This window comes from Corvus moneduloides, chromosome 3, assembly GCF_009650955.1.
Source record: "Corvus moneduloides isolate bCorMon1 chromosome 3, bCorMon1.pri, whole genome shotgun sequence".
Classification (NCBI taxonomy): Eukaryota; Metazoa; Chordata; class Aves; order Passeriformes; family Corvidae; genus Corvus; species Corvus moneduloides.
In genome coordinates, this window is record NC_045478.1 from 78,278,851 (window position 1) to 78,305,122 (window position 26,272).

A 26,272-nucleotide genomic window follows, 5' to 3' on the forward strand; every position below is an offset into this window, starting at 1 on the left:
TGGTAAAAATCCTGTCACTTTATCTCCTCCCCTTTCTACCATCTTCCTTTTGTTTGTCTTGGCTGCCCTTTTGCCTACTCTTAAACTGCAAACTCTTTGAGGGCAGTGCCAGAATCTGGTCTGGATTCTATAAAGCACCTAATATGCTAAATATCATAATAGGTCCGGTTTATTTTCTTCTTTTTCTTTTGATTTTTAATACTCAGCGAACATCCAAGTAAGCAGGAGTTTAAGTAGACAGACATATGTGTCTTGTCAACAGGAAGTTTCTCTTGCATAACTTCTCCAGCAGTTCTGGAAAGCTAAATCTGGGTGCATTTTTCCTCACTGAAAATTAACAGTCAGGGGAAAAAAAGAGAACCTGTAAAGAAAAGCCATCTCTGAGAAAGGAGATTCCAGAAAGGCAGATGATTTTTAGCACGCAGAGCTGCCCTTGTGAAACATCTGCTATGACGTAGTCCTGTTCTGGCTGCAGACCAAGCGTATCAATAGCTCCATAGAGTAATGGGATAAGAAATGGGAAAATTGCCACTGCTTCTTTAGCAGCTTGTTTTGCTGACAAATGTCTGTCACTTTTCAAATAGCTACAGTGCAATTGTTTTTTGGGGAAAATATTTCCTTCAGCAGGAGGTTTGTAGGCCATTAGCTACTTCCCATCTGTGCTGGTGTTTTAATACACCCCACATACACTTTGCTCCTTATTAGAAATTATTCACAGCTTTTGATTACAGGCAGGCAGCCTGAAATTTAGAAATCATGGATGCCATTAAAAAAATTTCTCTTGCCTTACTGAAAATTTAAGTCTCAAAATCATTAGAACCAGTACATACTTGTTGAAAGAGCATCTACTTCTAAAGATTGCTTGGGAAAACAAAGTACTCTTTTTAGACATCTGTAGTTTTAAAATAATGAATGACTGTATAAAAGCAGAAGCTGACTAAAGTGGTGGCCACTGTGTGCTTGTTCCATGGCTAGAGGCACACTGTCACTGAGCCAAGCAGCGCAATGTGCTGGAATTCATCTCATCCCTTTTCAAACGGTGCGATGAACATTTTTTAATTCCCCCGATAGCTGCTAGGACAGACAAGAGACAGACCTCTGTTTAATATCACACACGTTGTCTAATAGTATTTGCTTTCACTTCACACACTTACACTAAACAAGCAATGACTTGCAGTAAATTTAGTTGTGCCAAAAGAGACACAACCACACTGTAGCTGCATCAACTGAAATGCTAGATGTATGCATCTCAGGGACGGGGTGAAACCCCAAAACTGTTCCTTATTAGCAAGTATCCTCCTTTCTTTCCCCTCCTCTCACCAGAGAAAAAAGGTGAGACGTAAAAACGTGGGTACTGTTGCAGATTTGTGCCAGGGATATACTCGCTTTGTCATCTGAATCCTTTGCATTTTTTTAATTCAAGAGAGTCACATGAAGTTTCTACCCTAACTAGTTTTCAGACTTCACAGAATAAAGTTAAGGAGAAAGAGAAAAGAGATTCAGGATTAGAAAGTGCCCACTGAAGTCTGAATATAGGAATGGAGAGAAATTTCCAAGTGAAGTCCTGCACAGTGGGAAACTTGCACCGTAATTGTAATTTACCACTTGGGCTGACAGGCAAAAGGACCAACATAGAGACAGGGACTACTTTTCAGAATTTATTGTAAAAAATAGTATTAAACAATAGGAAAAAGGCCACTCCTTGTTCAAGCCACCACATATTGCTTTATGTGGAAACAATGGAAAAATTTGACAGAAATGTATTTACCCATTCCTATCCATATATCAGATGATTCCAGCTACTCAGGACATGCTCATGGGAAAAATATTGGCAGTATCACAGCATATGGAAGTGGAAATAAAAAACATGCAGTATTTTCAATTGCAGTTGGGAGGCCTATTTCCTGGAGTCTAGAGATCATGTTGTTTTATCTGTTTTCCTTTAGCATTATGTACATTATCAGACTTTCATAACTTCAGACACCAGCATAAAGCCCTGATTTTTTGCCAACAGTGACATACCCTCCTCAAAGATAAATGTGGAAACCATAATGCCTGCCTTACTTCTGTTTGCAATTTCCTTTCCACAGGAACATGCACATGATATAGTTCCTGCTAACATATATTTAAAGCTTGGCTAGCCCTTTTTCACTTATACCAGTTCAACCCCAGTGGAGGTCCTCAGGGCAGCACAAACAATGGAGAACAGACTTCCAGCACTGCAATCCATTTGTTCTGGCCAAAAACTGCTTGTCCTAACACCAAATTACATACTCTGTATGAGAACTTCTTTGTCTACAAACAGAAGTATGTCAGATTCTGCATTAAATCATATTACAAAAAATGTAAAACAATACATTCCACAATTATTTTTTTGTGGATTTTCTAGCTCATCTCAAAACTGTGAAGTACCAGTGTTAGCTCAGACAGAGCTCAGTTTTAACAGAGACCCAAAATAATGGGTGCACAATAGTATTCACCTGGTGCAATTAGCTGCATTATCAATTGGCAAAAAGTTGACTTAGTTTCACACTTTAAAGCATTAACCAGAGAAAACTTGAATTACATGGCACTGTTGAGACCACCTCAGTTTCAAGTCAAGGGATGCACTTACACACAGGTGCATTGTTGTAGGTATGACATGAGTATTGAACCCAAATACTCAGGAAATGGGGATAACGCTAAGTAAGAGCACCTAACCATTTTTTTTCCACTGCTGTGCTTGATGAAAACTTGTAACAATAGCTTGAGGTGAGGTGATGCAAATGACAGTCACTGGAGCAGAGTGCAGTGGAAATTTTGGTCATTCTGAAAGGAGATACAATGGAGCAATACAGAAAATTCCAGAACAAGAGGCCAAAGTCAAACATTTTTTCTCTTGCACACCATAAAAAGTATTTTGGTTACAAATTACCACTGCAAATAGCCTTCTCATAGATAAAACTAAAAATGTCTCTGCCTAAAAAGCTTTGAAAAGGGTCAAAACCCCACAAACCATAACTAAAGACCTTTCTCTAAGTCCTCTTCCCTTCTGAGTTGCAAGAGCCTCCTTATTTTAAGGAAGACCCTCCTCTTGGTCAATCAATTCCGTTTTGGTGGAGAACACATCAGCCAACATGTGCTTTGGGATTTCAGATCCCCGTACTTTTAACGTGTAGCAGGCATTCTCTACTTTTGCCAGACTCTGTTTCAAGGTATAGAGCTTCTTTGAGACTTCGTAAGGTCCAGTGTTGCCAATGAAAGTAAACCCATCGTAAATCTGCCGCAAGAACTGGCTCAGTTCAAAGGGCGTGTCTATGTCCCCGTTCCCAACGCTGCTGATGCACAGCCGCATCAGCTCTCCCGTCAGATCAGCCACTCCCAGCAGGTAATCCACGGGTGTTACCTTCAGGCTCCAAGTATGGGGCTGTTTATCATGGGCATTGGAGGTCTGGGGACAGAACAGAAGAAAGTCCAGTACAGAGAACTGTGACAAAGCCGTCCGTAATGGGTCAAATACACAAACTCATCTAGCATAACTGGAAATTTAAAACATTCTGGAAAATTAAGTATGATAAACATACCCTAACTCTACCATCTTTATTTGCAAACAGAATTATCACATCTCTGTAGCAACATTTATTTGCAGTTGTTTGGGGTTTTTTTTCATCTGACAGATCTTGGCCTGATAGATTTTTTCCTAAATGGTCTGTCCAAAGCTAGCAAATCAATTAAAAATAGTCTGCATTATGAAAACAAACCACATAATTTTGTAATACTGTCTTGAATTTCAAAATATATTCTCTACAAGAAGCCATAGTCTTCTCAGATCTGTTTTGTATCAACTGAGCTTATTAAAAGAGCAAACAAAAATCTTAATGAAGTAAACCCATTACAAAGTTACAAGTTTGCTCCTATATCCAAGTTCCCAATACTTTTTATTGCCATAATATTGGTAACATGGGAGACAATGCAGGTTTCTGTGATGCCATGATGATTTTTGCCTTTTCTTTTATATACCTTTTATATAACTTTTATATAGCTTTTATGTATCCTCAGTGTTCTTAACATGCATACTTGTAATTCCTAAGTCCGATAACTTAGCATAATCCTAATATTTTATTAAACCGAGAAACCAGACATCCTAAAGGCATCGCAGTTGGAGGCCAAAAAGCCCTATGCTATCCTGAAAAACCAAGGTCCTCTCTAAAACGCATCCTGTAAACTAAAATTAAGCCCATCCAGGAAAAAAATTCCTCAAAATGAGAAAATATCATGCTAATCATTCAAGCCTCTCATTGGGAAACCTTTCATAAATACTCTAATTTGCAAGATCTATAAATTGTATATGTGGTCTATCGTATGGGTGCATTTTGGCGCATTCCACCTTGGCGAAGTGGTGCACCATAAGGATCCTTATTAAATACCGAAGTAAGACCCTTTTTCCCCTTAACTGTGTCTGGCTCTTAATTTTTAAGATCAGGAAAAGGCAACATCTGTCTGTTCACTTGTTCCCATAATATGCTATCTACCCAAATTGACAGATCTGGTCAGAGGCATGCAGACTGCAGTTAACAACTTCATACTTTGTTAAAACAAGTGTGCCACAATGGACTTGCCTCTGGTAAAAATAAATTAATTTAAGCTAAAAATCAGGCTTCTCTGCAAATATCTTACCAAGAGAATAAAGAAAGAATGAGAAGTGCTTTACAGCAGAATCTCTTCAGCAGAAGCAGACTCAGGAATTTATGTAAAGTAGCATTACTGTAGACTGCACCTCGACTGCACATGCACTTCTGTAGATTGCTACCAAATCACTGTTGTGCCCTGCCAACAACCAAACTGCACCCAGTTTACTGTGGTTGGTGACAGTAGTTTGTCCCTACGAGCCCTTTAGGGCAGGGTAGGAGTAGAGGCAAGTGAAGAAACAGCAGATATGGTATTAGGGCTAAGGTATGATGGGACACCAGCTTGTCCTCTGAAAGGAATCAGCTCCAGGAGAGTTACAAATGACGAAGCTAAGACACGTGCAGGGTGTTTTACACAAGGCGAATACAGTGCCTCCAGTGACTAGTTCAATACCAGCAGTAAGATTTCATTTGTGGAGTTCATCCTGCCTTGGTTTGTTTCCCCCAACTTCTCCAACATCACAATACCCCAGCAAGTCTTACAGACAGTCCCAGGCACTAAAAATCCATCCATTACATTTGTTACGTAGTATTTCACCGGCCTGGATCTTTCGCCGTACCAGAAAGAGTTCAGTTTGTTCTGAATAAAAAGGATGTGAAATTTATAAACTTGTATCCCACGGATTTAGTTTACTACTTATCAGAATAAAAAGCATGTTTTGAACAAGTTAGTCAAAGCCCACATGTATATCTAATCCCATTCCACGAATTGGCCTTATTTAATCAAATGCCAAAAATGTGACTAAGCCTTCTTGCTGCATTTCCATCCCAGAAAGATGTTTGTCAATTGAGAAAAGAAAAACTATTACCATGTTTGTTGTTTCTTCTCTGTCTTCTGCTGTAAATATTAGTTGTTTGTTGATCTCTTCAACACTAATCAAAGATCGTGTTTTGATAAAATACTGAAACGAAACTGCCTCAACATATTCTTGAAGTCCTGCAAAAACAGCAGAATTAAGCTAATGCTTCAACTTTCCAGCAATGATCCATGCTCACAATTATTTGTTTTTTAAGAAATCTTTTAAGTGAGACTATTTGAACGTTACCAGCAGAAAGTGAAAACTAACACAATCCAGAAATAACATTAAAACATAATCTAACATAGTGCATTTCTGAAGTATGAAAGTCTGACCGAGCACACTGACAAGCAAGTTTTACTCCAACTGCATTTTTCATGCAGAACCTTCTATAATTTCAATATAAAGCATCATGGTACTCTCAGAAACATACTGAACAGCAGCTCCCCACAGTGTTCCCAAGCACTCATACTTGGACCAGTATTGTTTAATATCTGCATCGATGTCGTAAAGTGTTGGATCGAGTGCACCCTCAGTAAATTTGCAGATAACACCAAGTTGTGCAGTGCAGCTGACACACCTGAAGGATGGGATGCCATCCAGAGGGATCTGGATAAGCTTGAGAAGTTGGGCTCATGGGAATCCCATGCAGTTTAACAAGAGCAAGTGCAAGGTGCTGCACCTGGGTCAGGAGATTCCCAGTATCAACGCAGGCTGGGGGATGAACAGATTGAGAGCAGCCCAGCCCTCAAGAAGGACTTACAGTAGATACTTGTTTAAAACTGAATTTCCCACTTCTCCATTTTGTGGGAATCAGGCTCCTTAAAATACACAGGCTTGGTGAAATTAATGTTCAAGACAAAGCATCTGTTGTTACAAATCACTCCAGAGCAAATAAATAAATAAATAAATAATCAAACAAGCAAACCAGACAGGACTGTGATGTCCAATGAGAGGACTAACAGGTGATCCTGCTTTGGCAGGAGGGTTGGACTAGGTCATCTCTAGAGGTCCTTCCCAACCCTAACTGTTCCATGATTGTAAAAATATAGGAGTGACTGCTCTGTCCAAAAGAACTTACACTCTACAATTAAGGCCTGCAGGGGGACAAAAGGAGTCGATGTGTTGGCAAGGGAATAAAAGGCAGGATAACAAATGTAGCTTATACCAGATTTGTATGCCATCTACAGCTACCTGCCACAATTACCTCTCACTACCTACTTAGCAGATGGTGATTTTATTATGCATTACAGCAAAGGTGAGATCTAAAAAAAAAAGGAGTTTGAACATTCAGAGATTTCACAGGTTGTCAGCTTTTCCTTATGTGCAGAGAGCAGATTTGGGGGAAGCATGTAAGAAAAGTTCATAAGCAGCAAGCTGAAGCTGGCACTGTTGGTGGAAAAAAAGGCAGAAACAAAGCTGGAACAAACAGCCACGGCAGTACTGAGCTAAAAAAAGTTGTAAAGATAAAGTCAATGCCTGTGTATATCTGACCCATGAACAGCGAAAGCCCAAAGAGGACATTAAAGGAACAGACACATGACAGAGATGGTTCTAGCAGAGCTATTCTGAGCCATTTTAAGGGGATGACTTCACTTCAAGAGAAGCAAACAGGTATCATGCTGCAAGAGGGCCAGGATTAGACAATAGTTTTGTCAATGAGAAAATGAGGATGCAACCAAGGGTACCAGAAGTAGAATCCTGTTTCCATTAGAAAATCTTAATCCCCTCAACTGACCTGTACCAGGGCCAGGGCCTCAGCCTATAGAAATATGCAGGAAGAAGCAAATTTAGACTTCACCTGGATCAAAGAAATAGTCTAAATCAAAAAGAAGAGAACATAGATTTGAATAACAGACGAGGGTGGAAATACCTTGAAAAACTAGCATAACCTCAAGGGGTAGGAGGCTTTCCATATTACAGTCACAAAAGTGTGATAAGTGACCTGCATTTTTTTTCCTTTTAAATACGTGTTTGAGCAGAAGCAACTCAGAATAGCAATTCAGCCTGCACCCTTTATAGTACTCCACAGCAGCAGTGGGAAAAGCAGAATAAATATGCAGCAACCAAACTCACACTCAGCACTGCTGTTCACAAACCAGAACATAAACAGGGAGCTGGCAAGGCCAATTAAACATCATAATTTAATCAACAGAATTCAGGTAAAGCATTCTGAGCACAAGCAATAGAAGAATACTAGATAAAAGCTACTCAGGATCTGTTAAGATAAATAACTTCAGAAGCTGCAGAGAGGTAGATTTCATCACTCACTCCTTCCCTGACTTACCTTCTGATGTAACAGGACCAGTAATTCATTAGGAAATTTTGGCTTTTTCTGTAAGCTACCAGATACAGCAGCACTCAACATGACAACATCTGTGAGAATCTCTCTCTGCTATCTGTGGAGAAGACTATCACACATGAAGAATCAACTTGGCATTTTCCACAGCTCTCAGAGAGATCAAATCAGCCCTCAAACCTTTTGGTAAACAGTTTTCTCGATCAGTCAGATCTCCCACTTTCAACTCACTCCACTTTACTACTTCACACATTTTTTGACCCTTTCCAAGTGTTTGGCTCCTCTGTTCTTTCATCTTTATGTACTTTTTTATGTGGGCATATTTATATGTATGTACACACATAGATCTTTGCTTCCTCCTGCCATCCCACCCTAGCTGACATGTTCCAGCCTTGTGCTCCTTCCTTTTGTTTAACAACACCATGTGAATGTTGCACACAATCTGCCATTTACTGTCACATTTTCACAATTAGGGAATCTATCTCCCACTATTTAGTAAGCCTTACAAAACTCATTTAAAGTTACCATTACAAATAGACTGGTAACAAATCCTGTTCAAAACTATTTTGCAAAAAACATTAATATTTTACTTTTTTCTTTTTTTTTTTAGTAAGTCCTTCTTCTAGAAGTAGCTACAATATGACATTTCAATGACCCAAGACCTTGAAATAGGGTATTTCCATGTGCAGGTAGAAGGATGTTTAAACACGTTATGTTTTAACTTAATGGTAGGACATCCGCTATTTTCAGCAAATAATTCCCAAGGTGAAAAACCCCGTCCCATTTCACTACACCATCCAACAATACCTTTCCCCTTATGCTCTTGTTTTGGATTTATTCCAAAATTGGCTTATTTATGGACTGAGCTGCCAGTAATGGAATAGTTTGTAAGACTGCCTTTTATGGGTTTGGGGTTTTTTGTAGTACACGGTCAAAAATCCCAATTAAAAACACTGTATTATTTTTATTAGTACCTCTTAAAATTACAGATGTAAGGTAAAAAAGTAACTGCTTAAGTATTTTGATATTTTATTTCATTTATTCCATAGAAACAGCTTGTACTAGACAAGTGACAGTGACCCAGTCTAGCAGCTCCCTTCTACGTTTTAAATATTTATTTTCTACATAAGAACTAGAGAGCTACACTGAGATATCTTCTGAGCATGTATCTATAAAGAAAGGAGATTTTTCTGCCTGAAAGCTTGAGCCCTTTTTTGCCAGCTGGTATTCAAGATGTTTTTCCTTAACTACATATGCAAGCTCTGAGAAAGAAGAAAAAGTAGTTTCTCTTAGAAACTTAGCAAGAAATTAGGTTTCTTAAATAAAAAATGATTTTAAAAAAGTCATTGGTGCACTCAATCCAAAAGTCAAGTGAATGCACAAGACAGAGGAAAAGCTAGTTCTGTTTAAAGAATGAGTAAATAATAGAAATTACTTAATTGCAGGAGTCATATTAGGGTAAACAGAATCTAATTCCACCTGAGATGTGCATCCATGCATGCATGCAAGTTTCAAACCAGAATGACAGACCAAGTAAGAGGTGAACGTTTCCTCCTAAAATTTTGTTTCCTTCATTTCCTCCTTTAAATCTCGGTTCGACAGTTACAAAACAGGTTCAAATAGATTTCATGCTTCTTGGTTGTGAAGGTCAGCAATGCCAGTGCCACCTGCCATCTTCCCGAATAAGCAGCTTCTCTCCTTGTTTCTTCTCAAACACATTTCATTTCTCATCCTTTGTCCTGTTTCTCTCTATCTTTCTGTTTAGAGAGGAGCCTGTGCTGATGGTTAGGACACAAGCAGATAGACACAAGTCTGTGCTCTCTCACCCAGCTCCTCCCCTAAGCCGTGCAGCAGGAATCACAGGCCAAGAGCAGCCACTGGAAAGATGGTAGGAAGATATACACAGCAAGTTTCTTCCAGGATCACTGTATGAAGGGTGGGGTACATTATTTACAGGGCGAGTCATGTGAAACTACCCACTTGCTGATTCATTACAAAACCACAACAGCACCGACAAGGCTCTATCTTATCCTCATGTTTAGGCTGGCAAGTTACATTGGCATTTAAAAAAAAAATCAAAAACCAAACACAGAAAAAAACTTCTTTCTCCTCCCCCAAAACCAAAGAAGGCACAACAAAAAAATTCCACCACCAAAACCTAGAAATCCCCACCATAACCCAGAAAAAAAGAGTCATATCCTTGTGGAAATCCCAAACAGAGAAATAATTCTGCAGAATAAAGGGAGCATGGTAAAGTTAAAGAACTCATTCCTAGAAGCATATGGATGAATAAAGGGGAGAACGAGCGAAATAAGCAAACAATTAACCAGGTACATCATCGACTGAAACAAGTACACACAATAAATTAAGAAGTACTAATACAAAAACAAAATCCAGTGTCCTATTAAGAGGAAACTGGTAATTCACACCCTAATCTATTCCTTTAAAGTTCTCTTCATACTTGACAATGATTCCCAAGATTCACAGGTCTTTTTCTGGGCAGAAGGGGTATAAACTTACGTAATTAAAATAAAGCTGAGGCTATGAAACAATCAAACTGTTTTCTTGATTGTGAGCATGAAGTCAAAGGTTAATTTTACAACATACACTGAAAGAGGATAAAGCCAGCTCTCCTCACAGACAGGAATGTTCTGGACATCCCATTGTGAAAATGGCTTAAAAGGGTAATTCCAGTCAGGGATGGATTTTATAAAACAGTACTAACAAATACAAATAAAAGTACTAGAACAAAAGTCTATATGAGCTTACAAATTTGGACAAAAACCTCTGTTTCTATTCTCTGAGTAGTAATTCAAAAGCTGAGTAGGTTCACTATTATATCAATAATTAAATTCATGTAAATTTTTTCTATAAAGCCCTGAATGCTTTGTTCATTAGTCAATTGCTACTTGACACATCCACGACCATCAAAAAATTCTGTTCTCTTCTAGCTGCATGTGTTAAGTGATGTATTTCAGATACTGAAGTGTTAATATTGTTTGCACTTTGTTTAAAGCTGACTACACACCGAATTCAGGGAAAAGGTAATACCAAGATTAGTCAGTTTTCCCAAAAACCACAGAAACAAATTTAGGTTCCCTATCAGACAGGTGGCTGTGAGAGTTAAATTATTTCTCAAAACAGACACAAAAACCCTTCAAAGAACTGCAAAGAATATTTTAATCTCTCATTGCAGAGAACATGTAAATCAAGCCTTTTTTATATTGCTATTAAAAACACATGGACATATGACAAATGACAGGCCTTTTTGCAGATTAATAATTGTGGGTGAGAAATTCACAAACTTTTATTTTCCTTCTTCTTGGGGACCTGAAGGATGTACCATGGTTACTTTTGTTATCAAGGTTTTTGTTCTGAAGTTTGGCGTTTTATTCCAACTCGCCAGTCCCAAACATAGTAATTCTGAAGAGCACCCAATGTTCTACACGAGTTCTTAAAGAAAACTATTCCTGTGACAAGTAGTCTTCCTGATCTCTTTGACTATCCCCAACTACCTTCTAATTAATACAGAGTTTTAAAAGTCATTCAGTCAGATGGCAAATTTTACACTACTGACAGCCTTGAGGGCAAGTGTTCAAGATACCAACGAAAGGAAGCTCTGACTCAGCCAGGATGTTCACTGATCAAAGAAGAAAGAGCACCTAACACAACACAGCTTCTGCAGTTCAAAACACAGTGAAAGTTCTTCTTAAGATGATGTTGTTTCCATGCAACAGACCCAACTCACCAGCACATTAGAAGAACCAACAGTGGCCATTTACCCTCATAAACACAGATCTGCGAGATGGCACAAAGGTACTTCACCACTCACCAACCTCTACTTCTCACGTCGTGACTACAAAACAAAAACTGAACCACGATGTGCTATCCTGGTCCTTTCTCGGAATGGAGTTCCTCTGTGACACATTCTCCTGTGTGATTTTAAATAAACAAACAAAAAAGCTTCATAGATTTTTTTTTTTAACTTCTCTTAAGTTCCAGCTGCACTTGGTTCCTGCAAAGGCTGGAGAGATCTGGTCTGTGAATGGCTAATGTCAACAGCTGCAGTGTTGAAAAAAATTCCTGAGCCAGAGCACAAGGTCTCCTCCTTTTGCCAGCTATGAAACTGAATTTATAGACAAACAATGTTGCTGGTTTCAGGTTGTCATGTGAATAACTGCAGTATTTGTCGTAATAGTACAGCAGGGCTTTAGGACATTTAGGTCTTAAGATAGAAGTAGGAAAATACAATTTTTGTGATCATGCATCTTTAAAAGACTGTACATAGCTTCTCTTTGGCCTTATGCTGCTCTGAACGGCTCCAGCTGAATTTACATCTCCTTCAGGGATGAGCTGATAATCAATTCTCACATAGTGCATGCCTAGTTTGTTCATGACAGAATTTGCATTCATCTTCGCAGGTTTGTTTTAATTTTTTGTGTATGAACATACAAAACCTGAAGCAGAAAATACAAAATGAAAGGCTTTGCAGTTGCTGGCTTTTCCCTTTCCCTAGAAGAACCTAGGAAAAAGGCATGAACCAAAAATAATGAAAGGGTAGTAAAAGGCAACGAACTGAAGGTATCAAATTTCAAATAGGCAACTTGCAAAATGAAAAAAAACCAAACCAGTTTGACCAAGCGAGGATATGAGTTCAGAGAAACACAGAAAGTAACAAAACAGAAAGAAGGAAATTAACAAAACTGTATCTAATAACCACTATCGTATTCATTGCAAATTCCGTTAATTTTCCAGTATAATCAGGAAACTTTGTTTCCATTTCTGGCATTTTACCCCTCACCTACAACAGCAAAGAGATTAATTCTTCAGTTACATCCTGTTCCTGTGTTACTATGTTTTCCCACCATCTTGCATAAACCTGATTGCTTCCTTCACAGACAGCTTTCCTTTCAAGTTTTAGGTGTATTTAGGTCTTATCCTGGGTGAGACATTTACAATTCATGATCCCTTCCTCCTGCAGTACAAAGCCTTTCCTTTCTATTACCAACCTACAATTAAATATGCCATCCATTTTAACTACAGTTTTTAAACTTTCTCAAGGAAAAAAACAGGTGTCCTACTTATACTGTTCCTGATGTGCAGAACAGTACATTAATATTATATCCTTGAAATTATGTACCTTGATATAATTTCAGAAATACATGTGTGTTTACAAAGGTAGAACAATTTCCGTATGTTATTTTCATATTTTGAGTTTAAAAGCTAAGGGGAAAAAGAAAAACAAACAAAAAAAAAACCCCCTCCCCCCCCAAAAAAACAACCAGGTAAACACAGAAATCGTTACTGAATAGTTCCTTTAGTTTGCATTCTAATTAAAATCCTTCATACAATAGCCAAAAAAAAATGTTATTACTTAAATCATCAGTAATCTAAAGCTGACCTGCTTGGACAGACCCCACTCATCTCCATAGCACTTCTTACAGCATCCTGTCTGGTGGTCCTATGTACTGCAGTTAAAAAGTGGCATTCTAGTGCAACTGAAGTGTTTCCTTTTCAGCCACACAGACTTAACTGGCCTTGTCCAATCGAGCAATGCAGCTTGTTGCAGTATCTTACAGGCCTAAAGTGACTCTAAATGGCATAAGGCAGGAGACAGAAATAAGCTCCATTACATCAATCTCTCAGAACACAAATAGTGCCTGCACAAGAGAAATGATGTGTTAGACTGCATCAGTGCTGAACTTTTACACAGCATTTCCTGCATCATCATCAGCAGAAGCAGCCACAGAGCAATAGTTTTGACAAGGTGCTGACATTTTACAGGCTCATCATCTAATCCTATTGAGAGCAAGTGCAGACATGATAAACAGCTAATGAGCTTCCCCGTGCATACCACTCCATTCGCCACTGCTGCAAGCACAGGCACACAGCAAAGGTCAGCCAACAGTGCTCTACTTGCATCTACCATCATCACCCCACAGCACTCCACTTAAGAAGCTCCAGAAGACTTACAGGCTCCCCATGCAGTATTTTGTCTTAAGGGGCAAAAAACTGAGTAAGTCTTCAAATGGCTAGAAATTTAATTTAACAAAGTCATGTTAAAAAGGTACTCCATTTAATCCCACACAACACCAACCTATCAAGCAATCCTTAATTTTCCCTCTGCATTACACAAGTTTTGCATTTATGCAGAGTAGATTTAGAACATGCTTTGAATAATTACATACATCCTAACATAGAATCATAGAATTTTTTAGGTTTTAGGATCACTGAGTCCAACCACTAACCCAACACTGCCAAATCCACCACTAAACCATGTCTCTTAAGAGCCATATCTACATGTCTTTTCAATACCTCCAGGGATGGTGACTCCACCACTCTCCTGGACAGCCTGTTCCAATGCTTGACAACCCTTCCCATGATTAAATTTTTCCTAATATACCATCTAAACCTCCCCTAGAGTGACTTGAGGCCATTTCTTCATGTCCTATTGCTTGTTACATTGGAGAAGAGACCATCCCACATCTGGCTACACCCTCCTTTCAGGCAGTTGTAAAGAGCAATGAGGTCCCTTCTGAGCATCCTTTTCTCCAGGCTAAACACCTCCAGCTCCTTTGGCTACTCTTTATCAGACTTATGCTCCAAACCTTTCACTTGTTCCACCGACCTTCTCTGGACATGGGTTCCAGCACGTCAATGTCTGTCTTGTAGTGATGGGTCCAAAACTGGATACAGAAGTTGAGGTGCAGCCAGTGCTGAATACAGGGGGACAATTACTGCCCTGTTCCTGCTGGCCACACAATTGGTGATAGAAGCCAAGATGCCACTGGACTTCTTGGCCACCTGGGCATGCACTGGATCATGTTCAGCTGCTGTCAAACAGAAACCCCAGGTCCTTTTCTAATGAGCAGTTTTCCAGTTACTCTTCCCCAGCCTGTAGCACTGCATGGGGTTGTTATAGCTGAAGTGTAGGACCATACACATGTTGCAGAGCACTTCTTTCTTGTCTTTAAGTCCTGTACAGATCTTTTCTGTATACTGTTGATATCTCCCTCAGTAGCTGAGAGTTAAATATCTATATATATATAAACGCTCAAACACTTATATATACAAATAAAAAATCCTGAAAAATTTCTTCCTTCCTTTCATAAATCCATACAATCTTTTCCAGTCCTTTTCTTGCATAGTGTCTCTCAACAATTTTAAAGAAAGAGTACATATTTCCTCACAGGATATATAAGGTATACACTGCAAAGCGGGCCAAAGGAGCAGGAATTCTATATTACAAATAGTAAAGCTTTAAAAATATCAACAAAGCAGAACATTCTAACATAACAAATGAAGAGCTCTGCATTAAAAAAAGACTTCATTATTTCAGTATCTCTTTGTTTGCTTGTTTAATCATCCCCTGGGACAATCTGTACTGTTAAGAAACGTGTAGAAAACAGTCATCAGTTTTTGTTGTTGTTCAATTAGTGCTATACTCAGTGTTTGAGCTCATGCAAGTGTCCTTTGGGGAAATGTCCTGCGTGCCATTAGCACTATTCTTAATGAGGGAAAGCATGAAACTCCTTTAGTGCTCTGCCAGAATTGTTTTATCTTCAAGTCAAAAGAACAACTGCTTGGAGTAACCCCAAAAAAAGCATTTAACAATTACAAGTGGCAAACAATATTCCCAAGCATAATACTCATAGCATTCTTCTATTTATAGGCTAACAGTTATTATACTGAATAAAATATGTATTAGGCAGCTTTATTATGCAGACAATCATGATTCCCCAGTTAAGGCTGCTACAGTGGTTGCCATTATAAGCTCCATTTTGAACCCTTTTACTCCTTCTGTGAGAGGTAGGGTGGGGAACAGGAGGATGTTTCATGTTTGATTTCAAGACAAAGGAGAATATTTTTAGGAAGTTTGAGGTTAATTAGACATGCTGCTTTTGAGATATGGGACATAGGTGTTTCTTTATTCTTTTTGAAAGAAAAAAGCAGTTTAATGGCAATGTTTTTGTTCATAAAATGCTTTTTAACTAGTTCTCCAGAATTTCTTTAAAATACAAAATCAGAGCTGAAAACTAGGTTAAAGGAAGGTCAAGACTTACAGCCCTAGGAAATATATAAAGACAAAAGATCTAGCACTCTTCTTAGCTACATTTATTTTCAAAAAGACATGCAAGCTTTTTGCACTGAAAAAAAAAAACAAAGCAACAATTAAAGAACACTAGGCTTAGAACCAAAACTAAAAGCAACATTCTTAACTCTTATCGCTTCCCAATTATAGTTCTTCATAAACAGCGGCAGGCAGGTGGAATAAAGCACTCTCTCCCAGTTGCTCTTCACCTAACTGTCCCCTCATTCTTCCTGTTTCTAGGTTTTCTATCTCAGCTTCGTAATTCTGACATCAAGCATCTTCACATCTCTGGCACCTCCTTGATCCCAGCTTCAACACGATCAAGATCTACAAGTCTTGAAGGCTGCATATTCCTTTTTTTGCCATCCCAATGACTAACTGGAGAGTGGAGGATTTAATGAAGGTAAGAGTAAAGGTCTGGCTGAAAGCTAGCATTTTATACTTCTTATGCACACAAGCTCATTTACACAATGCCTAAAAGCATTCCCTGTCTTCCCAGTGACACACAGGTATATTCTAACACTCCCTCACAAAACATGCACCATGGGCACCAGCTGGCATCCAGAGCAGGGCAACAAAGATGGCGAAAGGGTTGGAAGAAATGTGCTATAAAGGAGCACATTAGGATTTTGGGCTTGTCTGCTTTGGAGAGGACAAAGCTGAGGGGCAACTTCATTGCTCCCTACAGGTTCCTGAGGAGGGCAAGTGGAGAAGGTGGTGCAGGAGACAGATCTCCTGTCCCATCCACTGATAGGATGTGTGGGAATGGCTCTAAGCTGCATCAGGTGAGGGCATTTATTTTGAAAAGGAGGTGAAATAAAGGAACTGGCTTCCTAGAGAGGTGGTTGATGCCCCAAGCCTGTCAGTGTTTAGAAGACGCATTTGGACAATGCTCTTAACGACTTGCTTTGACTTTTGGTCTGCCCTGAAGTAAGCCCTGTGTAAGACATGAGTACAAGTCAACCTGAGCATTGTTTGTCTTGCAGATTACATACATGTATTTGCTGCTGATTTATCAAATCGATCTTATGGACATTTTTAAACAAATAATTCAGGGCAAATCTTCAGCTCTCGTCAGCTGAAGAAGTTTTGCCTAAACACAGAAAGATATACACAATTCCAAATATGTTAAAAATGAGATTGATAGACACAAGACACTTTTATACCATGACTAAGATGTCAAAGAAGCAGTTACATATTTTAGTCATGCGTTGCCATAACCAAGGCATACCAATTTTAGGTAATATTCAGATTGTCAGCAAAGATTCAGCAAAGAAATATGGTTTGACAGCCAAGAGTCATGAATGAACTGAGATTTAATATTTCAAGAATGTTAGCAAAGACTGCTGTTTACAGAGAGGAGCAGAAAAAGATGCAATTGAAACACACAAACTGGTTTAATGCTTGTAACAGAGAGGCAGAAGCACATTCTGAGCCTAGAAGAAAGAAAATGCTAATCTAAGGATTTAAATTCATTAACTTTATCAACTCAAAATCACTTTATCACTCAAAATGGATAATTTCATAAGACAGTCGCTCCCACTCTCCTCTTAGAAATTATAACCCTTCAGGAGGGGTAAATGAGTGTGCTACATATATTCCTCTCTGTCAAAGAAGATCAGCCAGTACATTTGTTAGAACTACTCTCAACTTCATTTTAGGTCAGGGTCCAAATTTTTCTAGTTGTAGACTCCCATTTAAATCTTCCTTTAAACTGTAATGAATCTGTAGGACAATAGCTTCTCTAATACCAGAGCTAACTCTGCTAGTAACAAAGATTAACCTGAGTCCTGATTTATAACCACAGAAATGTAACAAATTCAGACCTGCAGCATGAAGAGGAAGTATTGCTACAGAAAGAGAAACTAAGCTTAGTTCAAAACTGCGTACTTTTCCTATTTTAAAATTATTTACCTGGAGATATAGCTCTGTGGAACTGATACATGTCTTCTCCAATCAGTTCTTGTGCAACCTGCTTGATCTTCCGTCGGACAGCATCTAGCTTGACTTCAGATTCACTTAGTATTTCTTCCCCATTGGGAGCACTGCAATCATAAAACAGAAACTGAAAGAGCAGTTTCCAGAACATGAGCAAACTGTTAAAAACATTACACTTTTTCTTTTACTGATCAATACATTTTTACTGGCTTCAAGAAAAAGCAAAACTGATACTAGAATGAGAAACAGTTTAACTTTAATAGATACCTATTGCAGATTCTGAAATTCTGTAGATTGTTACCTAGAAAATAATCAACCACCCAGAGTTCTGGTAGCATGATGTTTATTCCAGACTACAGTCATGATTATTGTTTAAGTAAGAAAAAGGAGAAACACATACAAAGGCTTCAAAAAATATTCCAGAAAACTAGCAGTATTTACAGAAGTCCTTCACCCTCTTAAAAAAAAAATCAGTATTGCAAAATACAATACATTATGTACTTCTACATGTGATTTTTTTTTTAAGGAAGTAGTTACGGACTATGTTGTTCAGGAACAGCTGAAATATCTGACTCAAAACCACAATATATACTTGGCATTTAAAGTTTAGTTTATCTAATTTCCTTTAAACTTTCTCCTCCCTTGAGCCCAAATAATCCATGGTATATTAGTTTACAGTCTCTTTAAGGAACTACTGATTGATTGGTCTCGAGAAAACATTTAAAAGCAAACAGTAAAATTTACTGAAATTAAAGCCACAATAATTGCAAAAAGCAAAGAAGGAAATACAAAATACAGCATGGAAAACTTCCACTCTCACAAAAACAGGAATGTCTTATAAAACAGGAATCTAAATTCAGAGTAATGAGGAGTTTTTTGTTGTTGTTCTTTCCTCCACCAGTTCCCAGCTACCTAGCCTCTGCAGTGGGAGTAGTTATTTAGAGTCAAGGCTGTAGAGGTTACTGGAATTATCACAATACCTCTTTGCAGAAGTAAACCAAGTTAAAGAGCAGGCAACTTCATAATCTCCATTTATAACTGTAACTATAAATAGCTACTACTTCAACATAAATACATTGATAGGTAACAAAATGTAAATTAAAATAAATGAAATTACAAAGAAAAGGCAGAGCTGTTAAAACACGCAAGACCAGTGTTTGTCATGTACAGCAAACACTTTATAGAACAGGCTATGCAAAGCCTCAAATTTTCCTGTTGCTCTTCTAGTTTGTTTCTGGCTTCCAAAGATTGCTTGAAGGCTTGTGAGAACACAAAACATATAGAAGCTCAAAACTTCACACAAAAGCCTATCCAGCTGTAGTATTTGCATAAAGAGACCCCAGGTCACCTCCTATTTGCATTGATGACCTCGGGTGGGGCTGCAACAACCAAAACGGTGATGGAACTGCCTGGGCAAGTAACCTGAAGGAAGGGTGCGTACTCCTCTCTCCCAACTTGCTGAAAGCTGGAAGGCTCTCATCTGTTGCTTACTCTACTGCTCTACACTGGTTTAACAAACCAATAAAACCAACCCAGAAACCTGAACCAGCATCTTTTAATTCTCTAACTGGAGTGTGCATTCATTAGCTTGCATCCACCCTAAAGAATGTTTATGGGAAGTTAATTAAATTCCTCTCAACAGAACATTGCAGCTGTTACTCACAGACAACACTGCAAGGCAGACTGTAGGTTTCTACCAACATTTTCACGCTCAACGTGACTCACCTGGTGAACCTGTGGAGCAGAAATATCGTTCTTTTGCTTTCGATAGTTATATCCCGACTAAGCTTCACGAGCCGTTCGTATTTATCATGCCTGGTGTCAAGCTCCAGCTGGAATGCTGCCAAGTCAATCATTACAGCAAAAGCTCAATTATCACATGAACACAGCACAGGGGAAGAGCAAAGCACCTGTGCTGCACCAACTCCTTACAGCCCCCAGCCCCACCAGCCTTGTCCCTGGGCGCCTTTCCCCAGGGTGGGCTGCCCCTGCCTGGGGCATGGCTGCAGAGGCCACCACTGCCTGTCACCTGCCAGAGCTGCAAAACTCATCATCAATACTACCTTTGTTTATAAAGTCAGGTTGAAGTAGACATCAGTCCTGATGATGCCTTAAAGCAGCCTGAACAATTTTTAAGGTAAAATACTTGGTTTCACTAATAAAATCTATTCCACAACACTGTTGTTCTGGAAATGGGACTGAAAATTTCACCCAAATTCAGCAAGATAAATCAAAAAATAAAACCCTACCATCATTTGTTAATAAGATTCACCAGTGCCTAAACCAATCAAATAAAAAGCATCTGACTAAGGCACATATACTATTCAAAATGCATCATTTAATTAGAAGAAAGGTTGCATTTCACATCCCAGATGGACTTGGACAAAAGTTGAGTATTCTAATATCTCTAAGGATGAGATCAATTATTTAAAATAAGATTTCTGACTTGCTGATGTTAATTCTCTCTAACTACAATGAATACAGAGAAGAGAGGAAGCATATCTGGTTATGACAGTCAAACATTATGAATGTTTCACAAACACCATTAACATTTTATAGATCATTATTCTAGTAAATAAATCACTAATAGACGCCTAGAAGAAATCAAACAAATTTCCTATGTAATTGTCTGAGGTGTCAAAGCCTCTGTGCAAGAAAATGCAGGAAATAAACTAAGAGGTTGCATTTTTAAAGGGTCTGACAAGTGAGTAACCTTTAAAAAAGTATAGCAGTTCACTGGCAAGCAAGGTTTAGAAGACACTAGAAAATAGTTCTGTATTTCTCATTGCCTTGGTAAAAACTTGGTTCCTCTCATTTTGTTCTGTTCTCCCCAATCTTATTCTGAAACTCTAAGATAAGTCACAAATGCTTCTGCTCTCTTAATTCTTACTCATGTCTGTTTGGTGTGTCTCTTTCAAATTCTGAGAATCAATTCCACCCTTGAATTATCACCAAGAAATTTTCCCTCAGATCATAGTGAAAGGAACCTGAGGAAGGGTGATTTCCCTTCACAGGATGCCACATATGACATTTCCAAGGGCCATTTACAAATGTCATCTACTGGGAAATTCACTATTCTTAACACCTGCAATTATTAGCAACACCCCCAGTCTTTTCTGGATAGTTGTGGCTTTTAGACTTCTATGTTAGGTTTTAAACCTGTTAGGGACTACTGTGAAGTGCTTTCTATTCTAAAGTAAACCAGACAAATAAAATAATCTTTAGCCTAACAGGATGCAAGAAAACCTACTGTATTGTGTTACTGCCTAAAATTGCAAAGGATTAGTACCTGGGGGTTCACCAAGCTAACACATCAAAACCATACCGTCATTTCCTACATACATGACACTGTAATGTCTCATTTAGCACTGAACGTAAAGACTCAGACTCCAATGATAATTTTGGTGGTGCAAAATCAGACCATTAAAAATGACACTTACTAAACCTTAACCCTATAAATCAAGGTAGCACCCACTCTCTTTATCACTGAGCTGTCATATTTAAAACATATTTCCAAAAAAAGGTGTAACTCCTTGGGTTTTGACTCATTAGACCATTCTGTGATTCTCTGATTACTACAGAAGACAATTTCTCATTATTTTTTTAGAAAACTTTGGTGCAAATAGATCGATTCAAGCACATCTTTTTTTCAGAGATTAAAAAGAGCAAAACGTGTATACCCATTTAAGGCCACACATTAACGGGGCAACTCCGGTTGTGTGTACAGACCAGGAATGAGAGGCTGAAGAGCCGTGCTGCAGAAAGGGCCCTGGGGGTCCTGGTCGATGGCAAGTCGAACATGAGTCAGCAGTGCCCTGGCAGCCAGGAGGGCCAACCCTGTCCTGGGGGGCATCGGGCACAGCATCACCAGCCGGGCAAGGGAGGGGATTGTCCTGCTCTGCTCTGCACTAGGGCAGTTTCACCTCAAATACTGCGTGCAGTTTTTTGGGCAAAACAGTACAAAAAAGATCTTAAGATCTTAGAGAACATCCGAAGGAAGGCAATGAAGATGGTGAAGAGTCTGGAGGGGAAGCCATATGAGCAACAGCTGAGGTCACTCAATTTGTTCATTCTGCAGAAGAGGAGACAGAGGGCAGACTTTCAACATCCTCATGAGGGAAAGAAAGCAGAGGGGTAGGTACCAGTCTCTTCACTCTGATGACCAGTGACAGGGTTCGAAGAAAGAGCCTGAAGTTGTGTCAAGGGAGGTTTAGGTTAGGTATCAGGAAAGGTTCTTCACCCAGAGGAACAGGCTCCCGAGAGAAGTGGTCACAGCAACAATCCTGTTTTGAGTTCAAGAAGCAACTGGACAATATTCTCAGGCACATGGTGTGAGTCTTGGGATGTCCTACACAGAGCCAGGAGTTTGACTTGATCATCCTGATGGATTGGTTCCAACTTAGCATATTCCATGATTCTATGATTAAGTTTTTTAGATTCAGACAACATACACAGAAACAGTGCACAGCTCTGGTTCACCTTATACAACCTGCTCAATTATAAACCATCTGGAGCACATATTTTCCTAATGCTTGTGCCTGACGGGGAGACAAAGACCACCAGCGTCTCTCTCTGGGGCAGTGCACTTAGTACTGCACTAAGCATTTTTGCAATAAATACAAAGAGTGGATCTCTGAAAAACTTTGAAGAAACCATGTCCCTTAAATTATTTCTGAAATTAACCAAACACAAACGACTGGATCTCATGAGAAGGGAGGGAAACAAGCTGTTTTGAAGTGGAAGTAATAGCACTTTATGACAAACTGATATTCATGAGAGCAAAAAATTAAAGTTGAAAGTACAGTTGCACTACTTAATTCAAGAGCAAGTGTGTATACAATATTCAATTTGAATGATAGAGTGGTTTGGTTGGAAGGAGCCTTGAAGATCACCCAGTTCCAACCCCTCCTCCCATGGGCAAGGACACTTTCCACTAGACCAGGTTGCTCAAATCCCCCTCCAACCCAGCCTTGAACACTGCCAGGGATGGGGCAACCACAGCTTCTCTAGGCAAAGTTCAGGGGTCATGGTTAATCATCTGCCAAGCTGATTTACACAGAAAAATATAAGCACCCATTTTAAAAAAAAGCCAGGAAGTTATATGACATTGAAGTAACCATCTAAAGCAGCCGGACAGCTTATACTTCACCTTTCTTAGCTTCATAAAAAATACCTAGCATGGGGAAAATTTTACAACAAGAATAAATCTGTTCCCCATATCAAATCTCCTTCCCTCTTGTCAAGGCTTCTCATTTCTGAAGGTCAACTTTGCTTTCTTAGGGGTTGTCTAATGAGAAATTTAAATTTACTGGAGTTTAAATCTGGTTTGGTGAAAAATCTTATAAAAATAATTTGGCTGAAGGGAAGTTTACACCTGCCTATTTAAAGAATCTCAAATATATGTTAATATTTAAAAGGCATTCAAACTGAACTAAGTGTCTACATACAGGTCTATATTAGTTAGTTGAAGTCTTTTTTTGAAAAAGTGCAGGTATAAACAAATACCAACTCTTTAAAACAATGCATCCAGATTTACACTAAAGTAGCTTAGTCATCTGTGCACCACAGCCAAGGTCAGAACCTCCTCAGTTTCTCAAAGGTCACCACCTCCTCCTCTTGCCCCTGTGGCTCAGGTTTTGTATTACACCTCTGCAGATCCTACAGTTTTCTGCCACCAAAGGGCCCGGTCACCTTTTGCCTGGCTGAACACTTGTGCACTGTGCTCAGCATCAGGTTCAGCACAAGCAAGGAGGGCAGGTGGAACAGCAGGTGGGATGGAAACGGGAGCAAGTCATGAATCAGGTGGAGCCATGCAAAATCCCACCCCCAGGACTTCACCGCACAAAATGCAGAACACTAAGCCCTAACTGTATGGAGTGTGAGTCCAACTAGTTTCTCCCGCAGAGTTTATTCCACTAATAATTTCCTAGCAATTTCTACACCGCGTTTTTATAATCTGGTTTTCCAAATGCTTACTTACATTTAAAAGACGTCATCAAAGCTGAGGGTGGATTAACATTCTCTTTTTCCTCTCTTCTTTGACCGTGTGGAAAATTGTCATGCTTTCGTTTTCTGAACCCACCTGATCCTATTAAATAGAAGAGACACACAAAAAAAGCAATACTTAAAAATATAGTTTTTGTCAGAGCATAAGGAGCACCAGAATGCTGTCTTCAGAGCATTCCTGACCGCAGTCATATTCTACAGGACTGAATAAGGTAACTGCATGAGCCTTATTATCAACTCATGCCAGCTTCACATTATCATGTTACTTTTCCTATGACATTGCTAGTGAAAATTAGAAAAAAAAATCCATTTCAATGGATGAGTGTGGCAGGATCCTGTGTCTTTTTTTTGGTAATGTCTTCAGGTCTTCACACCCTTTTATGTTTTCTTGCTTTAAGCGAATGGTTGCATGGAAATCCTTGTGTGAACAAGGACCTAAAGGATTGCACCTAAAGGATTAGACATTTCTTTTCCTTCCTTTTTTAAACTATTCTAAATATTCAGTTGAAATTAGTCACTAAACCTGCAAGATTTTATTACTGTGATTTACATCATGGGTCTTCAGTAACCAGAAAAAGAAGCAAGGCATAATTTAAGCAGACTATCCCTATTTAGATATGTAGGTTTAGTTCCTGCAGTGTAACTTCTTAGGCCCTTACACTCTACCCATTAACCAGTTTCTTCTCTGAATGTAGCCGCTCACTTCAACTGCTTTGTGTGCCTCTTCCTTAACCCTCCTTTTCAGACCCACACCCAGAACTCATCCCTTTTGGACTATCTTTTACTCCCAATTTATACCTCGTATCATTTCTACCTTTTATCCTTCCTTCACCTTGGACTGACTCATTGTGTCACCCATGTGTCACCCATGTGTCCTCTTTCTCTCTCCCTCCTTTTGGTGACAGCTGGACACTCTGTTCCTTACAGAGCCCAAAATTTGGCAAACTTGAATACAGGCATACCTTTTGAATACATGGAGTTCTCTCATTTCCTTAAAAGAAGAACCAAGGGAAGCTACTTAAAAGCTACACATGAACACTAGATTTTAAAATGTTTCCGCTTAATTGTTTATTATCCCAAACCAAAACCAGAAGTGGGCGTAGCTACTTTCTTAAAGAGGAAACTGAAAATAATTTTTTCCTTATTTTCTGTTGGACATGAGTTCAGGGGTTTGTTTTTCCTATAGCAGTTGAAAACACTAAATGCATCCCCTGAAAGAGTGCTGAAGGGAGATCTGTGTGATTCTTGGTGATGTTAAGCAATAGGACAAGAGGCAACAGGCAGAAACCAATACATAGGAAGTTCCATTCTTCCTGAATACGAGGAAGAACTTCTTCACTGTGTGGGTGACCGAGCACTGGAACACATTGTCCTGAGAGGTTGTGGAGTCTCCCTCACTGGAGATGTTCGAGAATCGTCTGGACACAATCCCGTGCCACGTGCTCTAGGATGACCCTGCCTGAGCAGGGAGCTTGGAATAGATGACCCACTGTGGTCCCTTCCACCCTGACCCGTTCTGTGACTCTGATTCTGCGACTGCCAGGGCTAAGCCAACACACAGGCAGCAGGGCAAGCTATGAAAAATATGTATTTCACATATGTATTAGGTAATATACACAATATGTTATACATATATATATATACATAAATAGACACACTATACTCAACAGCTAGCACAAGCGCTTTACGGGCCTAACACACTCAGCTTCCCTCTGAAGAAGCATCTGCTTTTCCAGCCCCAGGGATGCAGATTCCTACAGCCACATTCTCTGGCGCACCCGGACAGCCCCAGCGGGAAGGCAGGGCACCCACGAAGGAAAGGTCAGTGACACTCGTGAAGGAGCGGCCTCTCAGTGAGAGTTTCACGACGCAGCCGAAGGGCACCGCTGGGCACGGCAGAAGCTCCGCACCCTGGCCTCCTCCGAGCCGCGGGGCCTCCCCCCGCTTCAGCCGGCTCCAGCTCCTCACGCCTCGGTCTCCTGAGGGTGGGAAAGGAAGGGAAGGGGAGGGAAGGAGACATCACCTTCCTTGCCGCTCATCCCGGTGCCGCCGCCGCGCCGTGTCCCCCAGGCAACCCGCAGCCGCCCCGCGCGCCGCAAGGGCCCCGCCGCCCCCGCCCTACCGGCGCCATGGCGGGGCGTCCCGCGACTGCCTGACGCCGAGACGCCACACGTGCGGAGGGAGCCCGGTCCGCCGCCCGCGGCGCGGCAGGCACGGTGCGGAGCAGGGGCGGCGCGGAGGATGATTCGGACGTTGCTGTCCGCGAAATCGGGGCAGCGCCGAGGCCGGGCCGTGCCTCCGAGAAGGCGATTCCCTGGGCAGCTAGTGTGCGACCCCGTCGTGGGGCCTCAACGCCCGCGGCACGGCGGGACATGTAGTGCCGGGTGGCGCGGCCGCGCGGTCAGAGCGGGGCCGAGGAGCTTTGGAGTTCCCTGCCCGTCGTCCCGCTGGTGGCTGGCGTGTCCCGCCACCG

The 26,272-nt window shown here is 40.1% G+C and overlaps 1 protein-coding gene and 1 long non-coding RNA gene across 2 annotated transcripts in view; one reads left to right on the forward strand and one right to left on the reverse strand.

The window, feature by feature from the left end:
- Positions 1–26,272, forward strand: part of LOC116440936 — a 58,450-nt gene that overhangs the window by 1,368 nt on the left and 30,810 nt on the right. The window contains exon 2 of the long non-coding RNA XR_004238810.1: positions 16,096–16,258. This is a non-coding gene — a long non-coding RNA (uncharacterized LOC116440936). The remainder of the gene's footprint in view (positions 1–16,095; positions 16,259–26,272) is intronic.
- TSNAX (translin associated factor X) lies at positions 1,646–25,891 on the reverse strand. Its single transcript, XM_032102315.1, has 6 exons — positions 25,823–25,891; positions 23,774–23,881; positions 19,519–19,633; positions 17,770–17,900; positions 5,477–5,604; positions 1,646–3,430 (listed from the first exon to the last, which is right to left on the reverse strand). Exons 1-6 carry the CDS (start codon positions 25,836–25,838, stop codon positions 3,056–3,058), a joined length of 873 nt encoding a protein of 290 aa, XP_031958206.1. The 5' UTR covers positions 25,839–25,891; the 3' UTR covers positions 1,646–3,055.

Excerpts from the sequence above, each read along its gene's own strand:
- TSNAX (XM_032102315.1), bottom strand. Across the intron at positions 17,901-19,518 it reads CTGCTCCACAGGTTCACCAG|TGCTCCCAATGGGGAAGAAA; the intron begins GTGAGTCACGTT and ends TTATGATTGCAG. Across the intron at positions 5,605-17,769 it reads CCACAGAGCTATATCTCCAG|GACTTCAAGAATATGTTGAG; the intron begins GTAAATAATTTT and ends CTGTTTTTGCAG.